We start from the raw sequence: 25330 nt of genomic DNA on the forward strand, positions 1-25330 counted from the left end.
ATATTCAAAAAACATTTAAGGAACTTTCTTATTGTTTCATCTTTGTAATGTTCATTATTTGATCTGAGTTACATTTTCTTTTGTGTTTTTTGTTTTTTTTTACTCCCCCTTGTGTAGCTTTTGACTTGTTTTTTATTTATATATGGAAAGGATTCTATATAAGCCACCAGGCTTCTTCCTTTCCTTGCATATTATTTCATTGTTTTTTTCATTTTTTGTTCAATTTGTCTTATTGCTAAATAAATAAACTAATCTAAGTCTGTTATCTCTGAGTGTAGTTTGCTAGTTTTAGTGCATTTCTGTCCTCCTCTTCATCACTTGTTGTGTAGGTTTTTTATTTGTAACTATTTTGCTACAACCTGGCCCCAATAACTGTATCAAGAAGGGGGTAAAGAGTTTGCATCTTTAAAATTAATGTAGTTGCCAAAAGCAATTTTAAGATTTAATAATCTCAGTTAAATTTAAAAATGTTTTGACAATGTGGTGCACAAAGCAACATGCTGAAGTAATCTGGATCTCCAGATTAGGGATTGCTGAGCATTAATCACATTAATCATCCCACTAATCACCTTATTTCAGCACCTGCGAAAGGATAAGACACTGAGGTGTCCCGGTGGAGGCGTTATCGGTTTAGAAGAAGTTCAAAATAAATCTTATCACAGTCTTATCACACATGCAGAAGAAGGTTGCCACACACGGATAAATCTGTAGCAATAACCAGAGGACGGACTTTCCAGTTAAGCGTTCATTCACACGTTGCTCTTCTCAACTGTCCAGGTGTTGACAGCGAAAGAGAGGAAGACCCAGATAGACGACAAGAACAAGCTGACTGAGCACTTCATAATGGCTCTGCCCATGTTATTGTCTAAGGTAAGTGTTCTCTGAACTTTCCTCTGCTCCCGGTCACCACGAGTGAGGCCAGAGACTAATGACCTGGCTGGAGGACTCGATCTGTTTGTCGAAATCATTGATCCGCTTATTTACGTAGTCGGGACGAGTCCAACTGAACACTTGTTACTTTGGCCAAGTGTGCTGGCTACGTACGTACATTTTATTTGATTTATTTGCCTCCTAAGAAGCGGAAACGAAGGATCGGGTCTTGATTGAGTGATCGATCGACCGATCTCCTTGAATAACGTGATACTTTGTGTTTCCCTCAAAGTACCAGGCGGACTCGGAGAAGGTTGCCAACCTGCTGCAGATCCCCCAGTTCTTCGACCTGGACGTGTACAGCGCTGGCCGGATGGAGAAGCACCTGGACGCGCTACTGAAGCAGATCCGCCTGGTGGTGGAGAAGCACATCGAGGTGGACGTGCTGGAGGCGTGCAGCAAGACCTACAGCATCCTCTGCTCGGAGGAGTACACCATCATGAACCGCGTGGACATCGCTCGCTCGCAGCTCATCGATGAGATGACCGATCGGTTCGCACACTCTGTGGAAGACCTGCTGCAGGAGGTGCGGCAGAAGCAGCTGTGCTGGATGTTTATTTGGGGTCGTCGTTTATTCGTTGTGTCGCTTTGATTTGCTTGAGTTCTAACTTGGTGCACTAACGTGAGTTTGTTGTGTCTCAGGCTGAAGAGGCCGACGATGACGACATCTACAACGTGCTGTCCACCCTGAAGCGACTCACGGCCTTCCACAAGTAAGATCAGCTCTTTATAGTTCACGTCGTGGTTAGGATTGATATTCGGGTTACAAAATCAACAACAGCAGATCTTCTCAGCTGTAAACATCAAATCTTGATCTTCTTGGGCCAGTTGTTCAAAGGTAATCTGATCGGATTGGATCAAAGTTTGAAAATGAGTTGTTCAAAAGGGAAAGAAGGATTCTGAAATCGGATTAAATCACGTAATCCAATCCTAGTTTTAATCTGGATCAAACCTTCAGTTTGTGTTGTTCAAAACTTTCCAGTAGGATTTGGATAACTTTGATCCAAAAAAACAGGATTATCCTGATCCCAACAGGGGGTAGGATTTCAAGGTGGATTTCAGGAGGAAAATGTCGAAAAACTTTCAAATTGGTCAAATAATACAACATTTGTATCATTTAGTGTTAATACTTTTTGCACTTGACTTGTTTAACCGTTACAGTGATGAAGTAGATAAAGTAAACATAGGCTACCAATTAAGCCTTTCAGTATAGTAAAGTAAAAATGAAATAAAAATTATCTTGTCACCATGAAATAATCCCCCAAACAGATTTCAATAACAAACAAAAATAATATATTAAATTTTTCTGTAATTCATCACTGTATATTAATATCAAAGAAACAATCATCAGAGATGAATCTGTCAAAAATAATTTCTAACTATTGCATCCCTTACTACACGTCCAGTCAGTCCCTCATTCTGACAGAACCAGAGGTTGGTCTGGTTCTTCACCAGCTCAGGTGCAGCAGAAACGTCATCACAGAGAGGGGTTGTCCCATTTAGAGCACTGGTAATCCGGATTTGGTATCTTGAAAACTGTGTATCTGGATCAGGTTGATCCAATCCAATGTTGCTTTGAAAAACCGGCATGAACCTAAGACGGATTACCTGATCCTGGATAGCATAAAATGGGACTTCCAAATCCGGATCACTTTGATCCAGATTAGATTTTTTGAACAACTGGCCCCTTGAATGACACCTGTATTGTAGAATACTTATTAAGAGCTCTGAGGGGGTTGTGTTCTGCTTTCTCTTTAGCGCTCACGACTTGACGCGGTGGGACTTGTTTGGGAATTGCTACCGGCTCCTGAAGGCGGGCATCGAGCAGGGCTCCATGCCGGAGCAGATCGCCGTCCAGGCCCTGCAGTGCTCCCACTACTCCATCCTCTGGCAACTGGTCAAGATCACGGAGGGAGCTCCCAGCAAGGTGTTTGGCTCACCTGGCCATATTCAGATGTCAGGATTTCTTTGGTCAGAGTTGAGGCTGCCATGTCAGAGCATCAGTGATCAGCAGAACTCTGCAAACCAGGCCAAAGCTTAGGCATAGAAATCATTGGATGCACCATATAATTATATTATGCCTCACTTAGAAAGCATGCAAACGCTTCAGGTCCGTATTTCTGCGCCTATCTGTTTGATTTGCACTTTGATACGTTGCTGTTCACATACAGGAACAGCATTTTGGCTGGAGGATTGTGTTATGTTAATAATTTACTCTTGATGATTCTAAATATTTACTTGCTTCTATCTGCAACTGCAATCTATCTGCATCAGCAGTGATCATTTTCTGGTTTATTGTATCTTTTTAGCACATTTCACAAGCGACCAAGTCACATTGCTTCATCTAAGACAAAGAAATATCTGAAGGACAGAAAAACAAGATGGAAAAGCATTTACATATTTTGCAGCTCAGGACCAAAATCTTCTCATAACATTTAAACCCTTTTAACTCTTCTCATAGAATTGTTTGCCAAAACTATTTTCCCCAACTGTTACAAGTGTTGCCAATTCCTTTCAATATTTACCCCATTCCTCATGGAGTAAAAACCCCAAAATGTAGTAAAATGCACTTGACATTTATGAGGTCAGTGAACACATGAGCCCTTTTACTGTCATGTTGCAGAAGTAGATCCAGCTCTTTGTCGTTTAATCTGCATTTATGATATAAAAATCTGTTCCTGTTTCTGTGCCTGATGCAAGACACATTTTATCGATCGGTTTGTGCTGACAGCGCGCCAGGGAGGAGGCGATAAATCCAACGTAATGGGTTTCCCGGGCTCTTTAAAAGAGGGGGTGCATTGATTACTGCGGCTAACTAAAGTTAATTAAAGCATTAACATTTTGATCCATCAAAAGTGCTGTTAGAAAACGGGAGGACATCTTTCCTGACGGATGCTGCTACTGGTGTCGCATTGATTTCTGCTCAAGTGCTCATTATTTGTGACAGTTTTCTAATGACGGGTGTCTGTCTGCGTGTCTGCAGGACGACCTGGTGGCTCTCCGGAGAGTTGTCAAGTCTTTTCTAGCCGTGTGCCAGCAGTGTCTGTCCAACGTCAACACGCCGGTTAAAGAACAGGTACCAAAGAACGAGTCCTGCAGAGTTTCTGGCTCTTGCCGCGTGAAACGATGCAGGTTTGGGTGGCTGGTCTACCTTTTTTTTTTTTTTCTTTTTTTTTTTTTTGTGGTAATTGACCCCTGTTTGCACTCCTCCTCAGGCATTCATGCTTCTCTGTGACCTGCTCATGATCTTCAGTCACCAGCTGACCTCTGGGGGCAGGGAGGGCCTCCAGCCGCTGGTGTTCAACCCCGACAGCACTCTGCAAAACGAGCTGCTGAACTTTGTCCTGGACCACGTCTTCATCGACCAGGACGATGAGAACCAGAGCATGGGTGAGTGAATACGGAGACCTCTCCAGTATATTATTGCCAGTACTCGAGTTGTGGGGGGATGAGGGTGGATGGCATCCCCCCCGAAATAAAAACGGTCAACATCATCCCCCCTGTAAAACTGCCATCCCCCCTTTCCATCCTTTATGTCATTTCATCAATGAATGTGGTTTTACTGCTATTTCAACATTTAGAGTAATCACCAGAAAAATAACACCAGAAAAATAACTTATTTGACCATTTTCACCTGTTTCAAGTAAATTTTCACTTGAAATAAGTAGAAAAATCTGCCAGTGGGACAAGATTTATCTTCTTATTACAAGCAAAAAAATCTTGTTCCACTGGCAGATTTTTCTACTTATTTTAAGTGAAAATCTACTTGAAACAGGTGAAAATTGTTGTTTTTTCCAGTGATGAGTCTTGTTTTAAGTGTAATGAGATTTTTTTTTACTAAAATGAGACATTTTAACTAGAAATAAGACAAATATTCTTGTTAAGATTTTGAGTTTTTGCAGTGATCCATTTTACTTATCCTGTGAAGGACAGAATGATATTGATAAGTTCAGAAAACAGTTTTTTATTGTTGTGTTTTGATGTATTTGATGTAAGCCCAGTGGATATTTAAAGCTTACAGAAGGCTGCATTTAACTGCTGCTATGTCATTCCTGCAGTATTTCTGCAGGTGTTTTGGTCAGTGCTATTATTTGTAATATATTATATTATTTGTGATCAGCACAAATTATCTGTCCCCATATGATAAAATCCACCATCCCCCCTGATATTTTTTTTTACAACTCAAGTACTGATTATTGCTAGAAACTAGAAGGTTTCCACTGTTATTGATGAGTTTTCCTCCCGTTTTTGTGTATGTGCTCTCAGAGGGAGACGAGGAGGACGAGGCCAACAAGATCGAGGCGCTCCACAAGAGGAGAAACCTGCTGGCTGCTTTCTGCAAGCTTATCATCTACGACATCGTAGACATGCCAGCTGCTGCCGACATCTTCAAGCACTACATGAAGGTGGGACAGTCTGAATGTGACGTGCTTGTTTTTTTTTGCACCATTGAAACATAAAGATGTTTGTTTGAGTAATGGCAAGTTTTTAAATGGAAATATAGTCCCCACTTTCTCTCTTTAATGGAGCTGATTTATCATTTTTGTTATTTGTATTTTAGGAAATCTGTGAATTTATATGTAAAGAAGTTGAAACTTATGACTATTTTGGTCGTTGAGTAATTTTTTTTTATTCTTACAATTCATCAAGTAGTCAATGATTATTTTTGCCATGGCTTGGACGTGCCTCGCAACAACGCTGCTATTAAGAATGATAGCTGTTTGTTCACAGTTTAAAGTTTCTTTATTAGTCTTCTGTGGAGAAATGTGTCTCAGACAAATGTTAGTGCTGCAGTTCAATATGAAAACGGAAACATGCAGCGCTAAAAACTTACAATAAAATATTCACACAGAACAACAAGACCTACGACAAAACCTGCTACAATAAATCAATGCATGCACAACTCGCATTACAAGCAGTACAGTCACCATCATCAGTGACTGTTATTACGGCTCAAGCATGAGTTTACAACTAAAACATGAAGGATGTGAACAGAAGATGAACTCTTCAGTCTGGTGATGCTGCGTGTTGGGTATTTTCTTTAGTGAACCCCCTGCACTTCCTGTAGTGCATTACAACACAATGGCTCTTTCAAGAGGGGAAATCACATACAGTCTTATACTAACAATATATACAGGACTGTCTCAGAAAATTAGAATATTGTGATGAAGTTCTTTATTTTCTGTAATGCAATTTAAAAAAAAACAAAAATGTCATACATTCTGGATTCATTACAAATCCACTGAAATATTGCAAGCCTTTTATTATTTTAATATTGCTGATTATGGTTTACAGTTTAAGATTAAGATTCCCAGAATATTGTAATTTTTTTAGATAGAATATTTGAGTTTTCTTAAGCTGTAAGCCATGATCAGCAATATTAAAATAATAAAAGGCTTGCAATATTTCCGTTAATTTGTAATGAATCCAGAATGTATGACATTTTTGTAATTGCATTACAGAATATCACAATATTCTAATTTTCTGAGACAGTCCTGTACATAAACTATCGACATGAGCACTACAAAACACCAACGTCATCAAAGACTTCCAACATTAAGGTCTAAAATTACAGTTTATTTTACGTTTTGAAGTTTCATGGCGGATTGTTCTCAGTCATAACATCAACAACCAGATGTGGATGGATGTTGAATATTCAAATTATATTAAAACTCATACAATGAGACCAGATCCTTGAGGTTCAAGTGAGTCTGGAGCTGATTTAATTTGTAGGGAGCGGCATGCTTAAAAGAAATCTGATTTTAATGATAACACTTTAAAAAACACTATCCTCTAATAAAAACAAGTAATGCCCAGAACAAAACACGGGGAGGGAGGATGGACAGAAGTTGAGAGGGATTAATTAAATGTCATATCATATCATATATGCATATGATATGAGAAAACTGAATGTATTTGTATGTTTTTAACTGTTCCTGTTGTCTGCCTCAGTACTACAATGATTATGGCGACATCATCAAAGAAACGCTCAGTAAAACCAGACAGACGGACAAGATTCTCTGCGCCAAGACGCTCATCCTCAGTCTGCAGCAGGTGAGAGACCGACGCCCCCCTCTGCTGTTGGCGGCGTACATGCCGCTGAGTTTTGAGTGCCCTCTTGTGCACACCTTTGACACTCACGCGTGCCTGCGTTGCAGCTGTTCAACGAGCTTCTGAATGATCAGGGTCCCAACCTGGACCGGACCTCGTCTCACGTGAGCGGCATCAAGGAGCTGGCCCGCCGCTTTGCCCTCACCTTCGGCCTGGACCAGATCAAGACCAGAGAGGCTGTCGCAACGCTACACAAGTGAGATCCTGAGCGCTGCCGTCTCTCGTTTAGGGCTGGGTATCGATTCAAATGTCAAGAATCGATTCGATTCCGATTCTTAATATTCAGAATCGATTATCATGATTCGATCCGATTCGATACTGATTTGGCTTAGTGTTATTTAAAATGTTTTTTGAGCTGTTGCATGAATTATATGACTGTAAAATAACTAAAATAATAAAATAATTTCACAATAATTATTGTGAAATAACTAAGAAATAAATAACTCAAACAGGCCTTTCAATATCCATTTAAAGTGCAAAAAAGAAAATTGCAACAGTTCATGCAGTAAACAAATCATTTTAGCTTATCTAATTTATAATTAATTATCTAATTTATTCTGTCACCACGCACACATATTGCCATGAAGTGTCATGACAAACTGTGTGTCCGACTACTGGGATTAAAGTTCACCTGGCGAAAATGATGAAAAAAAAAATAATAATTAAATCGATCTTTAGACATAAGAATCCATTTTTAGGAATTAATATGAGAATCGATTTAGAATCGGAAAATCGATTTTTTTTTTTCAACACAGGCCTACTCTCTAAAATTAACAAATAAAACTGTCTACTCCGTCTTTTATTATTATTTTTTTTTTTTAAACGTTGCTGCTTCATTTACTTCATGTTGCTTTGACTGTTTTTCCTCTTCTTCTGTGGTGTCAGGGATGGAATAGAGTTTTCCTTCAAGTACCAGAATCCTCGAGGATCCGAGTTTCCTCCTATAAACCTGGCTTTCCTTGAGGTCTTGAGCGAATTCTCCTCCAAACTTATTCGTCAAGACAAGAAGACGGTGTAAGTACTCCTTTTTTTCCCCTCTAGGCAACACAGAAGATAATGTCATGCCAGCTCCGATTTTTAAAAACGATTCTGAAACCTCCTCAGCCACTCGTACCTGGAGAAATTCATGTCCGAGTCCATGTCGGAGCGTCGGGAGGACGTGTGGCTGCCGCTGATCTCCTACAGGAACAGCTTGCTCACGGGAGGAGACGAGGACCACATGTCCGTCACGTCAGGCTCCAGCAGCAAAACCGGTTCGGTCCGCAGCAAGAAGGGACGGCCGCCGGTGCACAAGAAACGCATCGAGGGTGAGCAGCTGTCGGTCAGGCCGGGTCCGCACAACCACCTACGGAAAGGTCTGTGCAAAAACCAGACACTGTTTGTGTGCGTTTACTTTCAGAGGAGAGCAGCGTGGAGGGCTCGTGGCTGATGCGAAACGACACCATCCAGACACCGGGGCCGCTCCCGGCTCCTCAGCTCACCTCCACAGTGCTCAGAGAGAACAGACCGGCCGAGCACTTGCCCGACCCGGACTCGGAGCCGGGATCAGAGAACGACTTTGTGCACAAGTACGTTGTTGAATATAGCATCCAGAAAAAAACACTGCACGTCGTTACGCCAGCTTACACCAAAAATGTCTAAAACCCTAGCAATATTAAATAAAACAAATTATTTTTTCTGTCAAAGAGCACAGTTTTTGATGTATAACTCACTCATGAGTTACATGACTTATTGTGTGGAGGTATGGGGTAACACCTATAAAACAAATACAAACCCTATTTTCTTATTACAGAAAAGAGCGTTATGGATAATTAATAGATCTGACTATTATAAACCAACAAATAATCTTTTTATTAAATATAATACTTTAAAATTCCATGATATAGTAGAGCAGAAAACTGTTTTATTTGCCCTTAAAGCCCAGCAGAAACTGCTTCCAAACTGCATTCAGGACCTGTTCCAGATAAAAGAAACCGCTATGACCTGAGGGGGAAACTCATGTTTGAGACGACGACAGCAAGAACTAATATTAAAAAGAGATGTACATCAATTAAGGCTAGAGAAATATGGAATAGTTGTAATAACAACCTAGTAGTTCTATCTTCAAGTTTAAGGAAATGTTTAAAGAAAATACTGTAAATAAATATAAAACACTATAATTATAAAATATACTATCAAAAACATTCTAGAATGTGAAACGTCAATTTTATATTTTGTCTTACTTATTTTTGTCTTCATGTATTGTTTGTTTCCACGGAGTAAAGTTAATGTCTCATATTTATGCTGATCATAAGAAAAAAGGGTAGGCACTATAAGCTACGGCTTCTGCCTACACCTTTTCTGCAAAAGAAATGTTGTTTTTTTTTTTTTGACCTTTTCATCTTGTTCTGCAAAAAAGTGTGTACAAGCCGAAATAAAGATTCATAACTAACTACCTAATTACACGATACATTTGCGTCCAGTCCTCAGATGCAGATGTCGTGGCTCGGCCAGCAGAAGATGGACGAGGTCAACAGGAAGGACCGAACGGGCATAAACTACATCAAGTCGCGCAACAACCAGGGCGTCCGGCAGACCGTGTAAGTGCTCGCTGAGCTTTAAAAACCCCCCATACGGAACGAGACTCCCGTTTAACTGGCGCTCCCTCTCAGGCGCGGGCTGATGGAGGATGACGCGGAGCCGATCTTTGAGGACGTGATGATGTCATCGCGAGGCCAGCTGGAGGACATGAACGAAGAGTTTGAGGACACCATGGTGATCGACCTGGTCAGTGATGTCATTTCCTGTAGAGTTATGTCTCCAAATATTTCTCTGCAGACATTTAAGACCTGTTCTCACTAACCTTGCTCTTTGTATTGTTGTTATTATTTGTATCTGATCTATTTCCTTTTGTTATTGTGGTCAAGATTCTTTGATAGAAGTGAAGTTTTTTTTGTTTGAAGCAACTTTTTTGATTGAAGTAGCGGTTTTTTTTTGTGTTTGGGCCATATTATGGGTAGGACATTTGTGTCTTTATCATTTAATCAAAAAAGAAGTTGCTTCAAAAAGAAAAAAATATCTTCTATAAAAAAACGATCACTTCAATAAAAAAAAAAACTTTTTCAATCAAAGAAAAAAAGTGTTTGAAGTCAAAAAAATATTAGAGACTCAAACAATTGCATTTGAACACTTTTTTGGATCAAAAATATTTTTGATCCAAAAAAACGCCTGGACATTTATTGGGCAAAAAACAATTGAGAACAAAGTCCAGGACTGACACACTTTTTTGTAAATATGTAAAATAGTTCAAAGTTCAAATTGAGTTCTTATCCTGTTATAAACTTGAAAAATCCAAATCCGTTTTTATCTTTTTATTATTATTTATTTACTAAATATAGTACAGAGCTCTTTCTCGTCCCTGATTGTTGTAAATGTGCCTTTTTGATGTAATAAAAACTAAACTCTGAGCTGCACTGGCTCAAGCGCTCCGTAAGTCTGACGCACATCCTCCGCTTTTCTGATGTTTTCCAGCCGCCATCAAGGAACAGACGGGAAAGAGCGGAGTTGAGACCAGACTTCTTCGACTCTGCAGCGATGATTGAGGATGAGTCGGTACGTGCCGTAAAGACATTTTTGTGGAACTTTTTTTTTTTTCAGCCATTTTCACGAGCAACAGTGATGTGCTCACTGCAGACACGATACAATCGCTCATTCTATTGGTTAATTAACACCGCAGAGGAGCAAGGTTTAACACTTCTGCTGTCGGGTCACATGTTTTGACTGTATTTACATCACACAAAGGCAAGTCATAAAAGATGAAGAAAAGGCATAAAGATGTTTTACTTTTCCACAACATCCTTTTACCTCAGAAATATAGAAAAGGTTGATTTTGTCAAGTGTTTCTATGTTACTTAACCTCGTGGGTCGTGTCTGTCGTTCCAGGGTTTCAGCATGCCCATGTTCTGATCCTGAAAAGAGGGGACGTTTGTGTGGACGTCTGACCCACTTCACCTGCCAATCGAACTCTTTAAGAAGAAGATAAACAATGTTACAGTACTTCTCTCTCTCTCCAAGATGTGATGGAAGGATGTTTGTCAAGAGGGGGGACGGTTCTGATGGATCCCGGACCAGCTGGATCTCACCCGTAGTCGAGGATCCGCTCTGTTCTTTCACGCAGACTGCAGGTTCCACAGCCTTGTGTGAATTATTCAAGAGCTTCGTCCTGCTCGTGTTCCTCTTCTTCCTCTTCAGCCTGTCGGTTTAGCGCTTTTTCAAGTAGTGGCCTCCGACTGGCGCTCTGGCAGCTCGATTCGGCAGCCAGGCCGAGAGCACCCGCAGTTTTTAAAGTTCCCCCCCGTTACACAGACGTACACTCGTCTGCCTCCGCTTGTGGTCGGCATCACAAAGCAGCGTGACACTCTGTACAGGCCCCGCCCCCTTCTTTCAGTGTTGCACTTCAGTCTCTTTGATCAAACCCAAAGGTGGAGAGGAAATCAGCACTAAATGTTCCAGATCCCGTCTCTTATCGCCACCCGCTGACGCCTCTCCTCCTCCTCCCCCCTCTCTCTGTTCGCCATCTCTTGTATGTGGTGTGTGATGTAAAAGTGTTGCCGGTGGCGACGGTCGATTAGTGGCCCATGCACAAGGAGGTGAACCCGCCGTCGGCCGACCAGGAGGAAGTGATGTAACCGTCTTGTGATGTGTGACGTCAAAGCGAAGAGAGCGTCGTTTGACTGTGAAGCCGCATCTCCGGCGGAACGGCCGCCTTTCTCAGATCCTCAAATTCCCTTTCACACACAAACACACACACTCCCTGAGTAACGGCTTTTTGAAGTAAAAAAAAAAAAAAAAAATAGAAAAAAGTTTTAAAAAGACAATAAAACATATTTTCAATTCTTTAGCTTTAGTACTAAAGTTTTAAAATCGAGTGTGTTTTTGTTTTTGTCTGTTTGTACAGTTTTTTTTGTTTTCTTGAATATGTAATTTGTTTGTTGCCAAATTGTGGCCTACATACTTAAAAGTATATTCTACCCACTCCCTCCCTCCCAATCACTGTATGTCATATCAGATGGTTACCAAGGATACCAGCCTTTAGGTGCTGCATCATCTGATTGTAATCGTTTTGCAGCAGAAACATCTGTGCAGTTTCTCCATGTTTTGTTCTGTTGTTTTTTTAGAGGTTTTTTTTGCAGCTGCAACAGTGTTAACGGATCCACAGTCGGAGATTTGTTCGTATCATTGTTCATATCCAGTTACCGTGAAGGATCTCCATGTCTGACAGATGTGTTTGAATGTGTTTTGAATGTTCTCAGCCAAACCCTTACTCGCCCTCCGTCAGGGTAACCAATCATTTCCAACCTGTGCTCGTTGGCTGGATGGCAGTCCTGTAAATATCAGAGACAATTGGATCATTTCTGCAGTGCAGTTCACATCAGTTGCCCTAAAATACTATGAAAGCCTGTGTTTTTTTTGTATTGTTTTGTTTGTTTGTTTTTTCTTTTTTTTTTCTTTTTCTTTCTGTGAAGTTAAATTCTTTTTAATAAAATAAAATCTGTAACCGATTTCTGCACCATTGTTTGCGCCTGTGTTAATGACGTGTCAGTCGTTTAATTACTCATGACAGATCAAACTAAGGAATTACTACTTTATTCTGTATAAATCCCAAACCGAAGGAGATGTTTATTCATGTTAACATTTGTCAGCATCCCACAGTTTTACCAGGAACCTCCAGGCATCACTATGAGGTGCTGTGAGGGACATCATTCTGAATTAGCGTTGATAAACACATGAAATCCAACTCTTTTACACACTATACTGAAAACCTCTCACACTCACTTGTGAAATCTCTCATACACACAGGTGAAATGCTCTTATACATACAACATGTATCCACTCACATATACAACTGAAATGTGCTCACAGATACTACTGAAACGCTCTTACACAAACTAGTGAAATCTGCTCATATATACAGTTTAAATTTTTTCCCTCTCACACACACTGGTGAAATTCTCTCACAAACACAACTGAAAATTCAGTTGAAACGGTATGGAGGTTGTTTCTTAATTATTCAATCAAAAAATATATTTTCAAAATATTTGAGATTCAAAAAAATGCAATTGAACACTGTTTTTCTTTGATTGGAAATGTTTTCTTTGATAGAAGTGAAGTTTTTTTTGTTTGAAGCAACTTTTTTGATTGAAGTAGCGTTTTTTTGTGTTTGGGCCATATTATGGGTAGGACATTTGTGTCTATCATTTAATCAAAAAAGAAGTTGCTTCAAAAAGAAAAAAATATTTTCAATTAAAAAAATCACTTCAATAAAAAAAACTTTCAATCAAAGAAAGAAAGTGTTTGAATGCAAAAAAATATTAGAGACCCAAACGATTGCATTTGAACACCTTTTTTCAACAAAAAAACGCCTGGACATTTATTGGAAAAACAGGCAAAAAACAATTGAGAACAAAGTCCAGGACTGACACACTTTTTTGTAAATATGTAAAATAGTTAAAAGTTCAAATTGTTCATGTGAAATTTTTTGTTCATGCCATTTCAGAGTTCTTATCCTGTTATAAACTTGAAAAATCCAAATCCGTTTTTATCTTTTTATTCCTTTAAACACTAAACAGTTATTACACTGTCAGAACACACAGTAGTATTGAATAACTGACAGATATTGAAAGTTGAAGTTATCTTGGGAAAAGAATGGGCAGGAGCACTCATTCTTTGACAATTCCACAGCCATAAAATCAAAATAAATCCAGGCGCAGATATAGGTTCACTCACATGGCTACAGAAGATCCTTTGCTCTCATGCTGCTCATCCAACAGATACAGTAGCTGCAGATGTGACTGAACTCTCCACGACAGGCTTATAGAAGATATTCAACATCTTGCTGCAAATGCTGAATATTCTAAGCTCCTTTACAAAGTAAAGTCCTCTCTGTCCTTTCTTATAAACATCATTGGTGTTGTATCTTCAGTCCAGCCTGCTGTCCAGGTAAACAGAGAAATACAGTGGAAACCAGAAGTTTACATACAGTACACTTTGCAAAAAGACACTTAACATTTTTGTCTCACTGTCTGAAGTTAGATCAGACTAAACCTCTCCTGTTTCAGGTCAGTCGGTATCACCATAATTATTCTATTTTGCTAAATGCCATAATAATGAGAGAGAGAATTTTTCAGAGAATTTTGTGTTACTTTCTTTGAGGTCAAACGTTTACCTACATATCTTAGTATTTCATAGCATTGCCTTTGAACTGTATGACTTGGGTGAAACGTGTTGGGTAACCCTCTAGCTTCTGACAGAACTCTGCTGGAGTTCTGGCCCGTTCATCCAAACAGAACCGGTGGAACTGATCCAGGTTTGTCGGTCGCCTCGCTCACACACGCCTCTTCAGATCTGCCCACAAATGTTGGATGGGATTCAGATCAGGGCTTTGTGATGGCCACTCCAGAGGGTGAAATAGGTCGTGCACATCCAATATCTCAACAGGTGCTGGTCTCAAAACATAGATGCAGGAAAAAACAAGAGAGGAGACCGCACACTTTTGCTCCCTAGTGCAGATTTATTTAGCACATCAATACGTCGTAACGTTTAGAGTGCATGCGAGAGAAGATTATAAGATTATTTATTATTATAAAGAGCAGCATTTTCAACTTAAACATTTTCAACCTATATATGAGCAGTAGTATCTGTGATCACATTGTATATGTGAGTGGATACATTTCCAGTTGTACAGGACTGTCTCAGAAAATTAGAATATTGTGATAAAGTTCTTTATTTTCTGTAATGCAATTAAAAAAACAAAAATGTCATACATTCTGGATTCATTACAAATTAACTGAAATATTGCAAGCCTTTTATTATTTTAATATTGCTGATTATGGCTTACAGTTTAAGATTAAGATTCCCAGGATATTCTAATTTTTTGAGATAGGATGTTTGACTTTTCTTAAGCTGTAAGCCATGATCAGCAATATTAAAATAAAAAAAGGCTTGCAATATTTCAGTTGATTTGTAATGAATCCAGAATGTATGACATTTTTGCATTACAGAAAATAAAGGACTTTATCACAATATTCAAATTTTCTGAGACAGTCTGTATGTATAAGAGCATTTCACCTGTGTGTATGAGAGATTTAGTGGGTGTGAGAGGTTTTCAGTATAGTGTGTAAAAAAGTTGGATTTCATGTGTTTATGAATGCTAAATCACGGCACCTCATACATTACCACTTACTTGGAAATTAGAGTCAATTGAAGTAAAGCACCTCCATTTTCAAGGCTTGAGAAGTATTTTGATATTTGACTGAAAAGTAGTTACATGGCCAGGATTGGTCCGCTAACTCGTTACTTTAGTGCACCAGTTGACATGAGGTGAGATGTTGGTGGAAGTGTAGGCCATCTTTAGGCTGAAAAAAAAATAAAACCACCCAAACTCACCGTACTTCATTAGGTCGACCAGAGAAAGAGACCGGTGGATATAGCTATAGGAGGGTCGGGGAAAGCCTCAGGTGTGACCAAGTCTAAGTTTTGGCACATTCTTAGAAAGTAGAAGATGAATCCTCAGGTGTATGGGATTATCAGAGAGCAGATGGATAATGATTTTAAACATTGTGAAAGCAAAAAGACTTTTTAAGGCAAATACGTTATTTTATTCAGTTGTGGGATAAGTAGCCTGATCTCAACAATTAAATGATGCTTTTCAGTTACTGAAGATGAAACTGAAGGCAGAAACAGGATCAAGCAGCAACTGAACGCTCCTACAGTGGAGACCTGACCGGATCTCTAGAGAGACTTCAGGTACTTAATGACTAACGGTCTGAAGTTAAATCAGACTAAACCTGTTTCAGGTCAGTCAGCATTACCAGAGTGTAGCAGTGTTTGAGGTGTGGCCTTAAAGACACCCCCAGGTCTGCCTTCCATTAACTCACATGTTGTCACTTCACTTATCAGCAGCCTTCAAACCCATGACATCATCTTGGCCTCCCCACGTTATTTACAGACAACTTTAAACTTTGGACCTTGAAGAAAGAAATATAAAATTCTCTCTGTCATTATTGTGGCATTTAGCAAAGTGAAATAATTTTGTTAATCCTGACTGACCTGAAACAGGAAAAGTTTAGTCTGATTTAACTTCAGTGAGACAAAAAAATTTGTCTTTTTGCACAATGTATATAAACTTCTGGTTTCAACTGTACTTCTAAGCTCCTGAAAATGCAGGCACTTTGATTAAATGGCTGTTAGATGGTGTTTAAAGGCAAAAATCATTTAAAACAAACCTGAGATTATTCAAATACTTCTGGACCTGACTGTATTTGTTAGAGCTCCCCGTAGACCACGATAAGCTGTTATTTTGGTAAGAGTCACAAAGCCACAAGGTTACTGAATACACAATTTATTTTACAGACGGCAGGGTGGACAGCCACCGCAGAGAAAAAGGCACAGTTCCAGGTTTTGAGAAATGACTTTTTATGACCTTAAAAAGATGACAAAGTGCATCTGAAAGTACTGCAAAAAACCCAAACACAGTACACAAACAGAGGTGCGTAAAAACGGTCACAGTGACCGTTTTTAAGATGTTTATGAAGTCTGCTCTTTCAGATATAACCTTGTTCCTAAAGAATAAAAAGGGAAAATCAACAATAGTGGCCAATATGGTCACTGCTGACATGATTATTACTGAGTTCAGGTCTTTTGAAGGAATTTCCCCTCAATATTTTGCATATCAGACTAAAAATGGAAAGCTACGTGGTCTGATTTCCATCACAGGACCCAAAGTTCCTCCAAATCCAAATGGTTTGAAACATAAACAGTGATGTTTGCAGGAAACCGAGTTGAGGGGGGGTCTTTACTTATGCTTTTAGTGGAGTGGTAAACATTATGATGACTTAAATCTCCACAGCAGCTTTCTGAAGTCATCGCCGCTGCAGTTCATTACAACGTAGAAAGAAAAAAAACACAGGTGTTGGTAGTGTGAACGAGCGGCGCCAATCTGGGTTTCACAGAGGAATGTTGGCATGCTTCTTCCAGGGGTTGACCTGCTTCTTGCTGGCCAGCACGTCCAGATCATCGCAGATCTTCTTACGTGTGGTCGCTGGCTCGATGATGTCATCAACAAAACCTTTTTAAGAAATAGAAGAAAAAAAAAAAACAAGCATTAGGTTGGAGCTGGATGCCGATTGGAGACTTGAGCTGTTAGCAGATTCACCTCTGACGGCAGCTGGGAACGGGTTGGCGAACTTATCCACGTATTCAGCCTCGGCTTCGGCCTGGTTTTCCTTTCCTCTGAAGATGATCTGAACGGCGCCCTGTGGAAATGCATAAACACAGCGTGAATGCTGTTAGTAAAAACATGAAAGAGAGACAGAAAGAGAAGCATTAAAAAGCACGGGTCTTTCCCACCTTAGCACCCATGACAGCAACTTCAGCCGTGGGCCAGGCGTAGTTCACGTCTCCCCTCAAGTGTTTGGAGCTCATTACATCATAAGCTCCTCCGTACGCCTGAGATACAAAAACAGTCACCACAAAGCCTGCAAAAGGCAGCTTTATCAGGACATGCAGATCTTTTCAGACTTACGGGTGTAATTCATAACCTGGAGCTACGTTTGCATCGGCATCATAACTGGTTGTAGCCATCTCACTCACCACTGTGAATTGTATGCTAAAGCTGGCTTGCCTTCACTGAATGTTAGACGATTTACACACTGGATGACTCTGATGTATAAGGCTCTTCTTGGCTCGGTTCCTGGTTATTTATGTTTATTTCTTCAGAGAACTAAAAGCCAATATGCTTTAAGGTCGAATGACACTTTGCACCTGGCTGTTCCTCGTGTTCGGACTAACTTGGGGAAAAAAGCTTTTAGTTTCTCTGCACCCTCTGCGTGGAATATCCTCCAACTTGAACTGAAAATGCCTGAACTTGTTTCATTTGAAGCCTTTCGCTCACTTCTTAAAAACTGACAACGAGAATCAGTTCGGCAGTGCCTGTGTTTATAAACTACATGTGCCCGTGTTCTTAAATTATTTCTGAAGTTGTTGTTTTTTTTTTTTTACATATTACTGAAGTCACCACTATTGCACTTTATTTGCTAAACAGTTTGCACTCTCATTTTAATGTTTATTTCGTGATTGCTGTTTGCGTGTGGACGTGTGCTGCTGCCTTCCTTGGCCAGGTCACCCTTGGAAAAGAGGTCTTGACCTCAATGGGTCTTTTTTATCTGGTTAAATTAAGGTGAAAAAAAAAAAAAAAAAAAAATCGGCCCCCTCTCGTTTAGTTCAAACACTCGTACCTTTCTGGTGATGACGGTTATTTTGGGAACGGTGGCTTCGGCGAAGGCATACAAGAGCTTGGCCCCATGTCTGATGATCCCTCCGTACTCCTGAGACGTACCTGTTGAGAGCGCGCAGCGTCAGACGTGACGGCTCCGAGGCCAGCGCCGGGAAGGAAAACGCTGATGTTTTTCCACAGACATACCTGGCAGGAAACCTGGCACATCCACAAAGGTAATGATGGGAATGTTGAAGGCGTCACAAAAGCGGACAAAGCGGGCTCCCTTCACTGAGGAGTTGATGTCCAAACAACCTGACGGAGAAAAATAAATAATCACAGATTCAACATCCAAACGAAGAAAAAGAAAAATCAAAAAGTCTTATTTTAAACTCTTCCCTTACCGGAAGCCACTTTTGGCTGATTACCCACAATGCCCACGGTGCGTCCATTCATTCTGGCGAATCCCACGACTATGTTTTTGGCATAATTGGGCATGATCTCAAAGAAATCCCTCTCATCCACGATCTAAACAAATGCAGTAAGAAAGGTGAGTTTAAGTCTCACAGAAACAAAAGGCCGCATTAAGGCGTGTGCTCCTTCACATACCGCATGAATGATGTCCAACATGTCGTAGGCTTTCGTGGACTCTGATGGGACAATGGTGTCCAATGACTTCACCGATCGATCGCTGAAATGGAACAAAATATCAGACTTTGCAAAGAAGTTTGCTAAAAAAAGTGCAAAGTAAACTGATGTTGAAGTGTGATCAGGTAAAGAAATCACAGCACGGGCTCAAGGACACCAAGTATTCACAAATGGGTGCTAAAACTCTGCCTTGTAGAGACTTTCTGAGCTAAAAGCGTGGCAGGACCTCCGTCAACATCAGCTTCAAAAACAGACATCTGTAATGGTTTGAGGGGGCATAAGTGACTGCACATCGGTGACGGACTCATAAATAATTAATATTTACAAACTGGAGAAACATGTTAAAACCGCATTCTGCTCATGTTACTGGAATATGGAAAATTATGTTTGCCGGTAACCAAGTGTCCTTATGAAGATGTTTTCTGTTACTTCTGTTGCACTGCAGCAGAATATAGATAAACACACACTGTGATCTGGTCTCATTTATGTGCATAAATACCCTTCCTTTACATCTTATAAACTTTTACAATCTCTAGTTACTTGAGCTCTCAAACCACCAAAGATTGTAAACACCCCTCTGGGTGAAACTATGATATACTCCTGGTTAACTGTGCAACACGTGAGCGTTGAATCTCCCTCTGCAGAGCTCTCGGCCTGGTATCGGACATATTTTTATGTACTTTTATACCGTCTTGGACTTAATCATTTTGTATACTCTTAGGATTACAATTACAAGAGCAGCAAGATTCCAGGGGCTAAATGACTCACCGGCCCATTAGAAATGTGGATCATGATGGCAGTTAAGGGGAGATTAACAAATCAAACATATCATGCAAGTATATGCTCTTTAGAGAGCAGGAGATGCAAAAACATCAAACACATTTCTTCTTTTGTTGCTTACATTTAGTTCTTAATGAACGCTCAAATCAAAACAATGCTTAGCTATTTTCTTCAAAGAATGCTCTCTTTGTACCATTTTATCTTATGAGTAGCATTTAGGGAATTAGTAAATCATTGGATTCCCTTTTTGATCCACATCTTACTAAATAAAAGATAAAAATGTTGGACAGGTCTGGGTACCGAGGGTCGTGGCACTCCCTGATGGGGGCGGGGTCCTGGTTGCTGAGTGGCAGGAAGTTGAAGAACTCTCGCAGGTTCAGCAAAGCCTCCACGTCGTTCTCAAACGCTCGGTGGGCGACACCTGAACACCAGACAATACGAAGAAAATGTTTTTGCACTCAGAAATATGGCCAAAACTTAATGCAGATAAACCTCCAAGTTTCTCTTCCAAATAATTATTTGAAGGCTTGTGTTCTGAGGAGAAATTCAAGTTTTAATATGCCAAACTGACCAGATACAGTAGTATGAGTTTTGGCTCCACCGAGCTCCTCTTGAGTCACATCTTCATTGGTGACAGACTTCACCACGTCTGGGCCCGTGATGAACAGGTACGACGTGTCCTATGAACACAAACGCAACACTCTCAGACTACAGGGGGCAAGAGCCAAATCCTGAACTGTGTCGTCTGTGGGCAAGTATGGCACACCTAACTTTGGTGTTTCTAGGGGGGGTCAGTGTTTCAGCAGCATCAGAGCAGCCTCGTACCTTAACCATGAAGGTGAAATCTGTCAGGGCAGGGGAGTAGACGGCCCCCCCAGCACAGGGACCCATGATGAGGGAGATCTGCGGGACGACTCCTGAAGCCAACACATTCCTCTGGAAAAGCAGAACGTATTATTTTCATTTCTGTCATTTCTGCTGAATGGGGCAACGAGTTCAGCAGTGTGAAATAAAATATCACAGTTGATGGAAAATTACCCTTTAAGTTGCACTTTTCTACGATCACTTTTACAGTTTTTCTTGATTGCCTAAGCATGATTTTCAAAACAGGTCCCGTGGTTTCAAAACACTACACACAATTAGCACAACAACACACCAAATTAGCAAAACACTACAGATCCTTTGCAAAATTAAACACGCTTGTAAAAACTATACACTTCTTTTTAAAAACCACACTTTGTTACCATATGAAACAAACACGTTTCACATTACTATACTCCGTTTGCACGAGTTACACTCTGCTGTGATAAACCTAAAACACTTTTAGCACTTCTACGTCCCTATGATTAGAGTAGGCTACTATCAACAAAGTACAAATATACAGTTTTTCTTGATCGTTTTGGCCCATTTTTCCATTCACAGTTTACTTTTTCAAAACAGCTCACACAAAGCCCTTAACAGAAGCTGAAATAACCAAAACACTTTATGATGTTTGCAGAATGACACCACTTTCTCAAAACTTGTCACACATCCATCAAAACCAAACTTTTCCATCAAAACCTAGAATTTTTTCTCAATTGAACATGTGTGTTTTCTCATTTATTTACTGTAACGATGGATAACAAAATTGAAACCACAGCTATCAATATCAACTTTTGTTCAACACCCTCATAGTATTGACTATTTTACAACTGACAACATACTACAATTTGGGTTTTGTATTGAGCACTCTAACTTAGTTATATAACTTAGAAATATACTGTCACAGAGTATTTACAGTAAAATCAGAAAATGTGTATACAGTAAAATATTGTAGATCTGTTTTTGTATTGCTGAAGTTCCTGTCAACACCATTGATTTACATTTGTTCTACTGTGTACAAAATGTCAAGATTCTGACAGAAAAATATGTATTGCAGTACTTGTCATATGCACGTAATCAAAATGACAGGGTTCAATATGCAGTACAACAAAGGTCAATTCTCAAAGAAAATACTGTAAATGAAACAATCAAATGAAACCCTGTACATATGAAAAAAATAAAAATACAGGAAAATTACGCATTGTCGACACGGGCCTGACGATCAGGCCACATGTTCTCGTCCACATCCTCCTCGATCCATGCTTGGTGTCAACTTCAAGCTATTGATCTCTTTGATAGGTTGAGGACTACTTGCTTTGTCTTGCAAAGAGAGTTCACACAGGTGCTGATCATTTTTAGAATTGAGAGAGCAGTTCCAATTGGCTGCTACAAAGTGTCTGCAATGTGTTGCCATGGTAAATCAGTTATGTTTTGTGTCTCTTTGTGAGAAGTGTGTTAACTGTTTTGAAAAGTGTATTACAGTAAAAGTCAAAGAAAATTGTGTGAAAGCAATGAGAAATAGTTAACCGATTCGCCAGAGAGGACTCTTGCTGTGCAAAGAAGGTGTGAGGTTTAGATAAAGTTGACCCATGATGTGCAAAATGTCAAAGCAATCGAGAAAAACTGTAGTCTTTCTCTGACTCTTGTGCTTGGAGACCAATGAGCTCACCTGCTGCTTTCTATAGTGTAGATACACCTGATTGGTGTGTCTACATTTAAGCAAACGAGTGTTTGCACACCTGATGACTGTGTTGAACCAACTGGTTGGACGGTGTGCTAATTTGACAGTCAGTGCTTTGGTATTGCAAAGAAGTGACTTTATGATAGATTTTTGTGTCTAATGTATGTTTAGTGTGTTTAGTGTTTTGAAAATCACTGTGTGTAGAGTTTTGCAACAAGTGTGAGGTTGACAATGTGCTTATAGTTGTGCAAATATGGGCTGATGTTTTGCTTCTTGAGTGTAAGGTTTTGCTAATAGTGTACTACTTTTAATTTTAGTGTGTAAGCAATCGAAAAAAACTGTAAGTTAAATCACTGAGTTAAAGTCAGAGCATGAAGCTCTGCAAACTACGACCTTGAAAAGACCTGGAATGTGAAATAAAAACTATCTCAGAGCTTAAACCTTCTGATTCGGTTGTCCAAGTTTGAAATCTGAAAGCACATATTGCATCTTCCAGAAGTTAAAAAGTATAAATAAAAAAAAGCAGATTAACACACCAGGAATATATCAGCATATCCAGCTAGAGACTCCACCCCCTCCTGGATCCGAGCTCCCCCAGAGTCGTTGAGCCCGATGACGGGAGCCCCAACCGTCATGGCCTGGTCCATTATCTGATCACAGACATTTAGAAAAGGTGGTGAGACAAAGACCAAGTAAATGGGAAGAAAGTACTAAAGCTGATGCACCCATGAACTGCAGGATGATTGTTCACCTTGCAAATCTTCTGGGCGTGAGCTCCGGACAAGCTGCCACCGAACACAGTGAAGTCCTGGGAGCAGACAACAAGACCAACGACCTTGAGTTTGTACCTGTACTGCCACAAAATTAATGTTTTCTGTTTGATTAATGATCACCCACCGTACCTGACTGAACACGTAAACGAGCCTGCCGTTGATCCTGCCACGGCCCGTCACCACGCTGTCGCCAGGGAACTGAGAGAACAAAACAAAGATAAGTAGAAAAGGAAGCTTTTTTTTTTTTCCCCTTTCTCATCATTTCCACTGCACGGCGCTGGACATGTCCAGGGCGTTCACCTTGTTACTGTCCTGCTCCATGCCGAAGTCAGCGCAGCGATGCTCCACGAACATGTCCGTCTCCACAAAGGACTCCTGGTCCAGCAGGAGCTCCACTCGCTCCCTGGCTGTCAGCTTCCCCTGCAAACAGGTGACCAAAGGTTACCACACACACACACACACCTCTACACAAGACTTTACTTCTTCAATTTGCTTGTGACTTCAGATATTCACCTCTTTCCAACAATTAGTCATCAATAACACCCACATTGATTGGTCAATTGCAATTATCCACTGATTTCAACCACAGTTTAAAACTCCATCCAATAACCATGGCAACCAACTGACTCTAATAATAACCAAGATACAATTTATATCCTTTCATAACAATATAATATACTTTATACAGTTTTTACATCTTTCTTCTTCTTTCTTCAGTTAAAATTGTTGAAATTTCATTAATTAGTAGACTATAGTATTCTGCAAATTATGTTTAAAGCTCATAAAAAAACTTTACCAATCAACATTCAGAAAAAATTTGAAAAACGAGAAAGCAAGTATAACTTAAAAGGAACAGAGATTTTTAAAAAAACCAAGATGCAGGACAAAATTGATGGAACGTTATGTTTCTGTGAAAGGAATCAGTTTATGGAACAATCTGAATAAAGAAAACAAAGAATCCAAATCAAACATTACATTCAAAAGAACAATTAAAGCCTGTATGTCAAGTAAATATAATGAAATATGTTAGTTAAGTTTGACATACCCATAGACGGCGGTAATTTTATTCTAGTTTTTTTATTTACTTAGTTTTTTTTTTATTTGTAATTTGTGTCATTTGTGAATTTATTTCTTGGAAAAAGGGGCAGATCGGATAAGAATCTTCTTCTTTCTGCTCCCTTTTCATTCACAATTTATGAACATTTGTATTGAATTGTTTTATTTTTTTTTAATGAAATAAAGAATAAAATAAATTGAATTTTTGAGTATGACCTTTATTTATATCCTTGACCTCATTACTAGGCTTTGGTGTTAAAAGTACAAACTAACTTTAAACACATGTTGACAGTGGATTAAAGACTTGCTCAAGGGCACTGAGAACTTTTACACACAATATCTGTGTGACGGTGCTTAACAGTGAGCCTTTTCAGAGCTCAAAAGTTGTATTTGAATGTAGTTGGAATATTTTACTGAGGAAATAAAAAAAACCACATTAATCCCAGGGTCCACTGTGGTCGATTTTGGGTCTTGAGTCTGACATTTCCCATCCCAACCACTGTCTTTGACAAAGAGGTTGAAAATGGAGAAAAGCATTTAAATGTAGAAAAGCATGTATTGGTTAAGAGAGAATCCACCAGTGAACGGTAACACTTGTGTCTTTACCCGCTTGTGCTGGGCATCTATTCTCTTCTGACCTCCCCCGACCAGCGCTGCCTCGCGTTTATTCTCAATCCTCTGCTTCACGGACAGGTGGCTGACCGAGTACCAGCGGCAGTCCCGTCCCGTCTGCGACATTGATGCAGACGCAGCTCCATGTTTCAGTTGCGCCAGGCTCCTAAAAGAAACCCTCAAACCATTGATCAGACCACAACTGTTCCGAGCTGCACTGAAGGCCGCCATCGCTGCTGTGCCCGTTCTTGGATGACACCAGCTGGGACTGATGGACAGGTACTTCGACCAATGGCGTGCGGGGGGCGAGTCCCCACAGCCAATCAGAACGAAGGAAATTGTTGCAGAATCAGCTGGGCGGGACGTTGGGTTTTCTTGAAATCACGGAGCGAAGTTTACCCTCAACTCAGTTTGTCAGGTAGACAAACTCCCTGAAAGACAGCAGTAAATAGACTTTATTTTATTTATTTTTCACAATACCGGTATGTTTATTGTCATTTTTTAGTTTTTCAGACATACAACATTTACACATACATTACATAGACACACATACACTTAGCTTGCACAATTTTCAATTGAAATATAAATAATATATTGAATTAACCAATCAGGGAGGAAAAATAAAAT

At 39.9% G+C, this 25330-nt stretch overlaps 2 protein-coding genes across 3 annotated transcripts in view; one reads left to right on the forward strand and one right to left on the reverse strand.

Moving 5' to 3' along the window:
* Window positions 1-12590, forward strand: part of stag1a (STAG1 cohesin complex component a) — a 53540-nt gene extending 40950 nt beyond the window's left edge. For both annotated transcript variants that reach the window (XM_061742919.1, XM_061742920.1), the window contains 16 exons: window positions 778-870; window positions 1163-1456; window positions 1573-1643; window positions 2689-2857; window positions 3914-4006; window positions 4146-4320; window positions 5197-5336; window positions 6883-6984; window positions 7089-7237; window positions 7927-8055; window positions 8146-8348; window positions 8441-8609; window positions 9504-9620; window positions 9693-9807; window positions 10552-10632; window positions 10963-12590. In XM_061742919.1, the coding sequence (XP_061598903.1) occupies window positions 778-870; window positions 1163-1456; window positions 1573-1643; window positions 2689-2857; window positions 3914-4006; window positions 4146-4320; window positions 5197-5336; window positions 6883-6984; window positions 7089-7237; window positions 7927-8055; window positions 8146-8348; window positions 8441-8609; window positions 9504-9620; window positions 9693-9807; window positions 10552-10632; window positions 10963-10986 (2124 nt within the window). In that variant the 3' untranslated portion in view covers window positions 10987-12590. The remainder of the gene's footprint in view (window positions 1-777; window positions 871-1162; window positions 1457-1572; window positions 1644-2688; window positions 2858-3913; window positions 4007-4145; window positions 4321-5196; window positions 5337-6882; window positions 6985-7088; window positions 7238-7926; window positions 8056-8145; window positions 8349-8440; window positions 8610-9503; window positions 9621-9692; window positions 9808-10551; window positions 10633-10962) is intronic.
* A 3814-nt stretch (window positions 12591-16404) lies between these two features.
* pccb (propionyl-CoA carboxylase subunit beta) lies at window positions 16405-24946 on the reverse strand. The gene is made up of 15 exons (XM_061743854.1): window positions 24698-24946; window positions 23336-23455; window positions 23165-23233; window positions 23014-23070; window positions 22799-22912; window positions 20546-20656; window positions 20292-20400; window positions 20021-20141; window positions 18902-18983; window positions 18697-18820; window positions 18500-18607; window positions 18315-18415; window positions 17428-17526; window positions 17234-17333; window positions 16405-17146 (listed from the first exon to the last, which is right to left on the reverse strand). Exons 1-15 carry the CDS (start codon window positions 24932-24934, stop codon window positions 17025-17027), a joined length of 1674 nt encoding a protein of 557 aa, XP_061599838.1. The 5' UTR covers window positions 24935-24946; the 3' UTR covers window positions 16405-17024.
* Between the last annotated feature and the right edge of the window lie 384 nt (window positions 24947-25330).

Source organism: Cololabis saira, chromosome 16, assembly GCF_033807715.1.
Source record: "Cololabis saira isolate AMF1-May2022 chromosome 16, fColSai1.1, whole genome shotgun sequence".
NCBI classification, from domain to species: domain Eukaryota; kingdom Metazoa; phylum Chordata; class Actinopteri; order Beloniformes; family Belonidae; genus Cololabis; species Cololabis saira.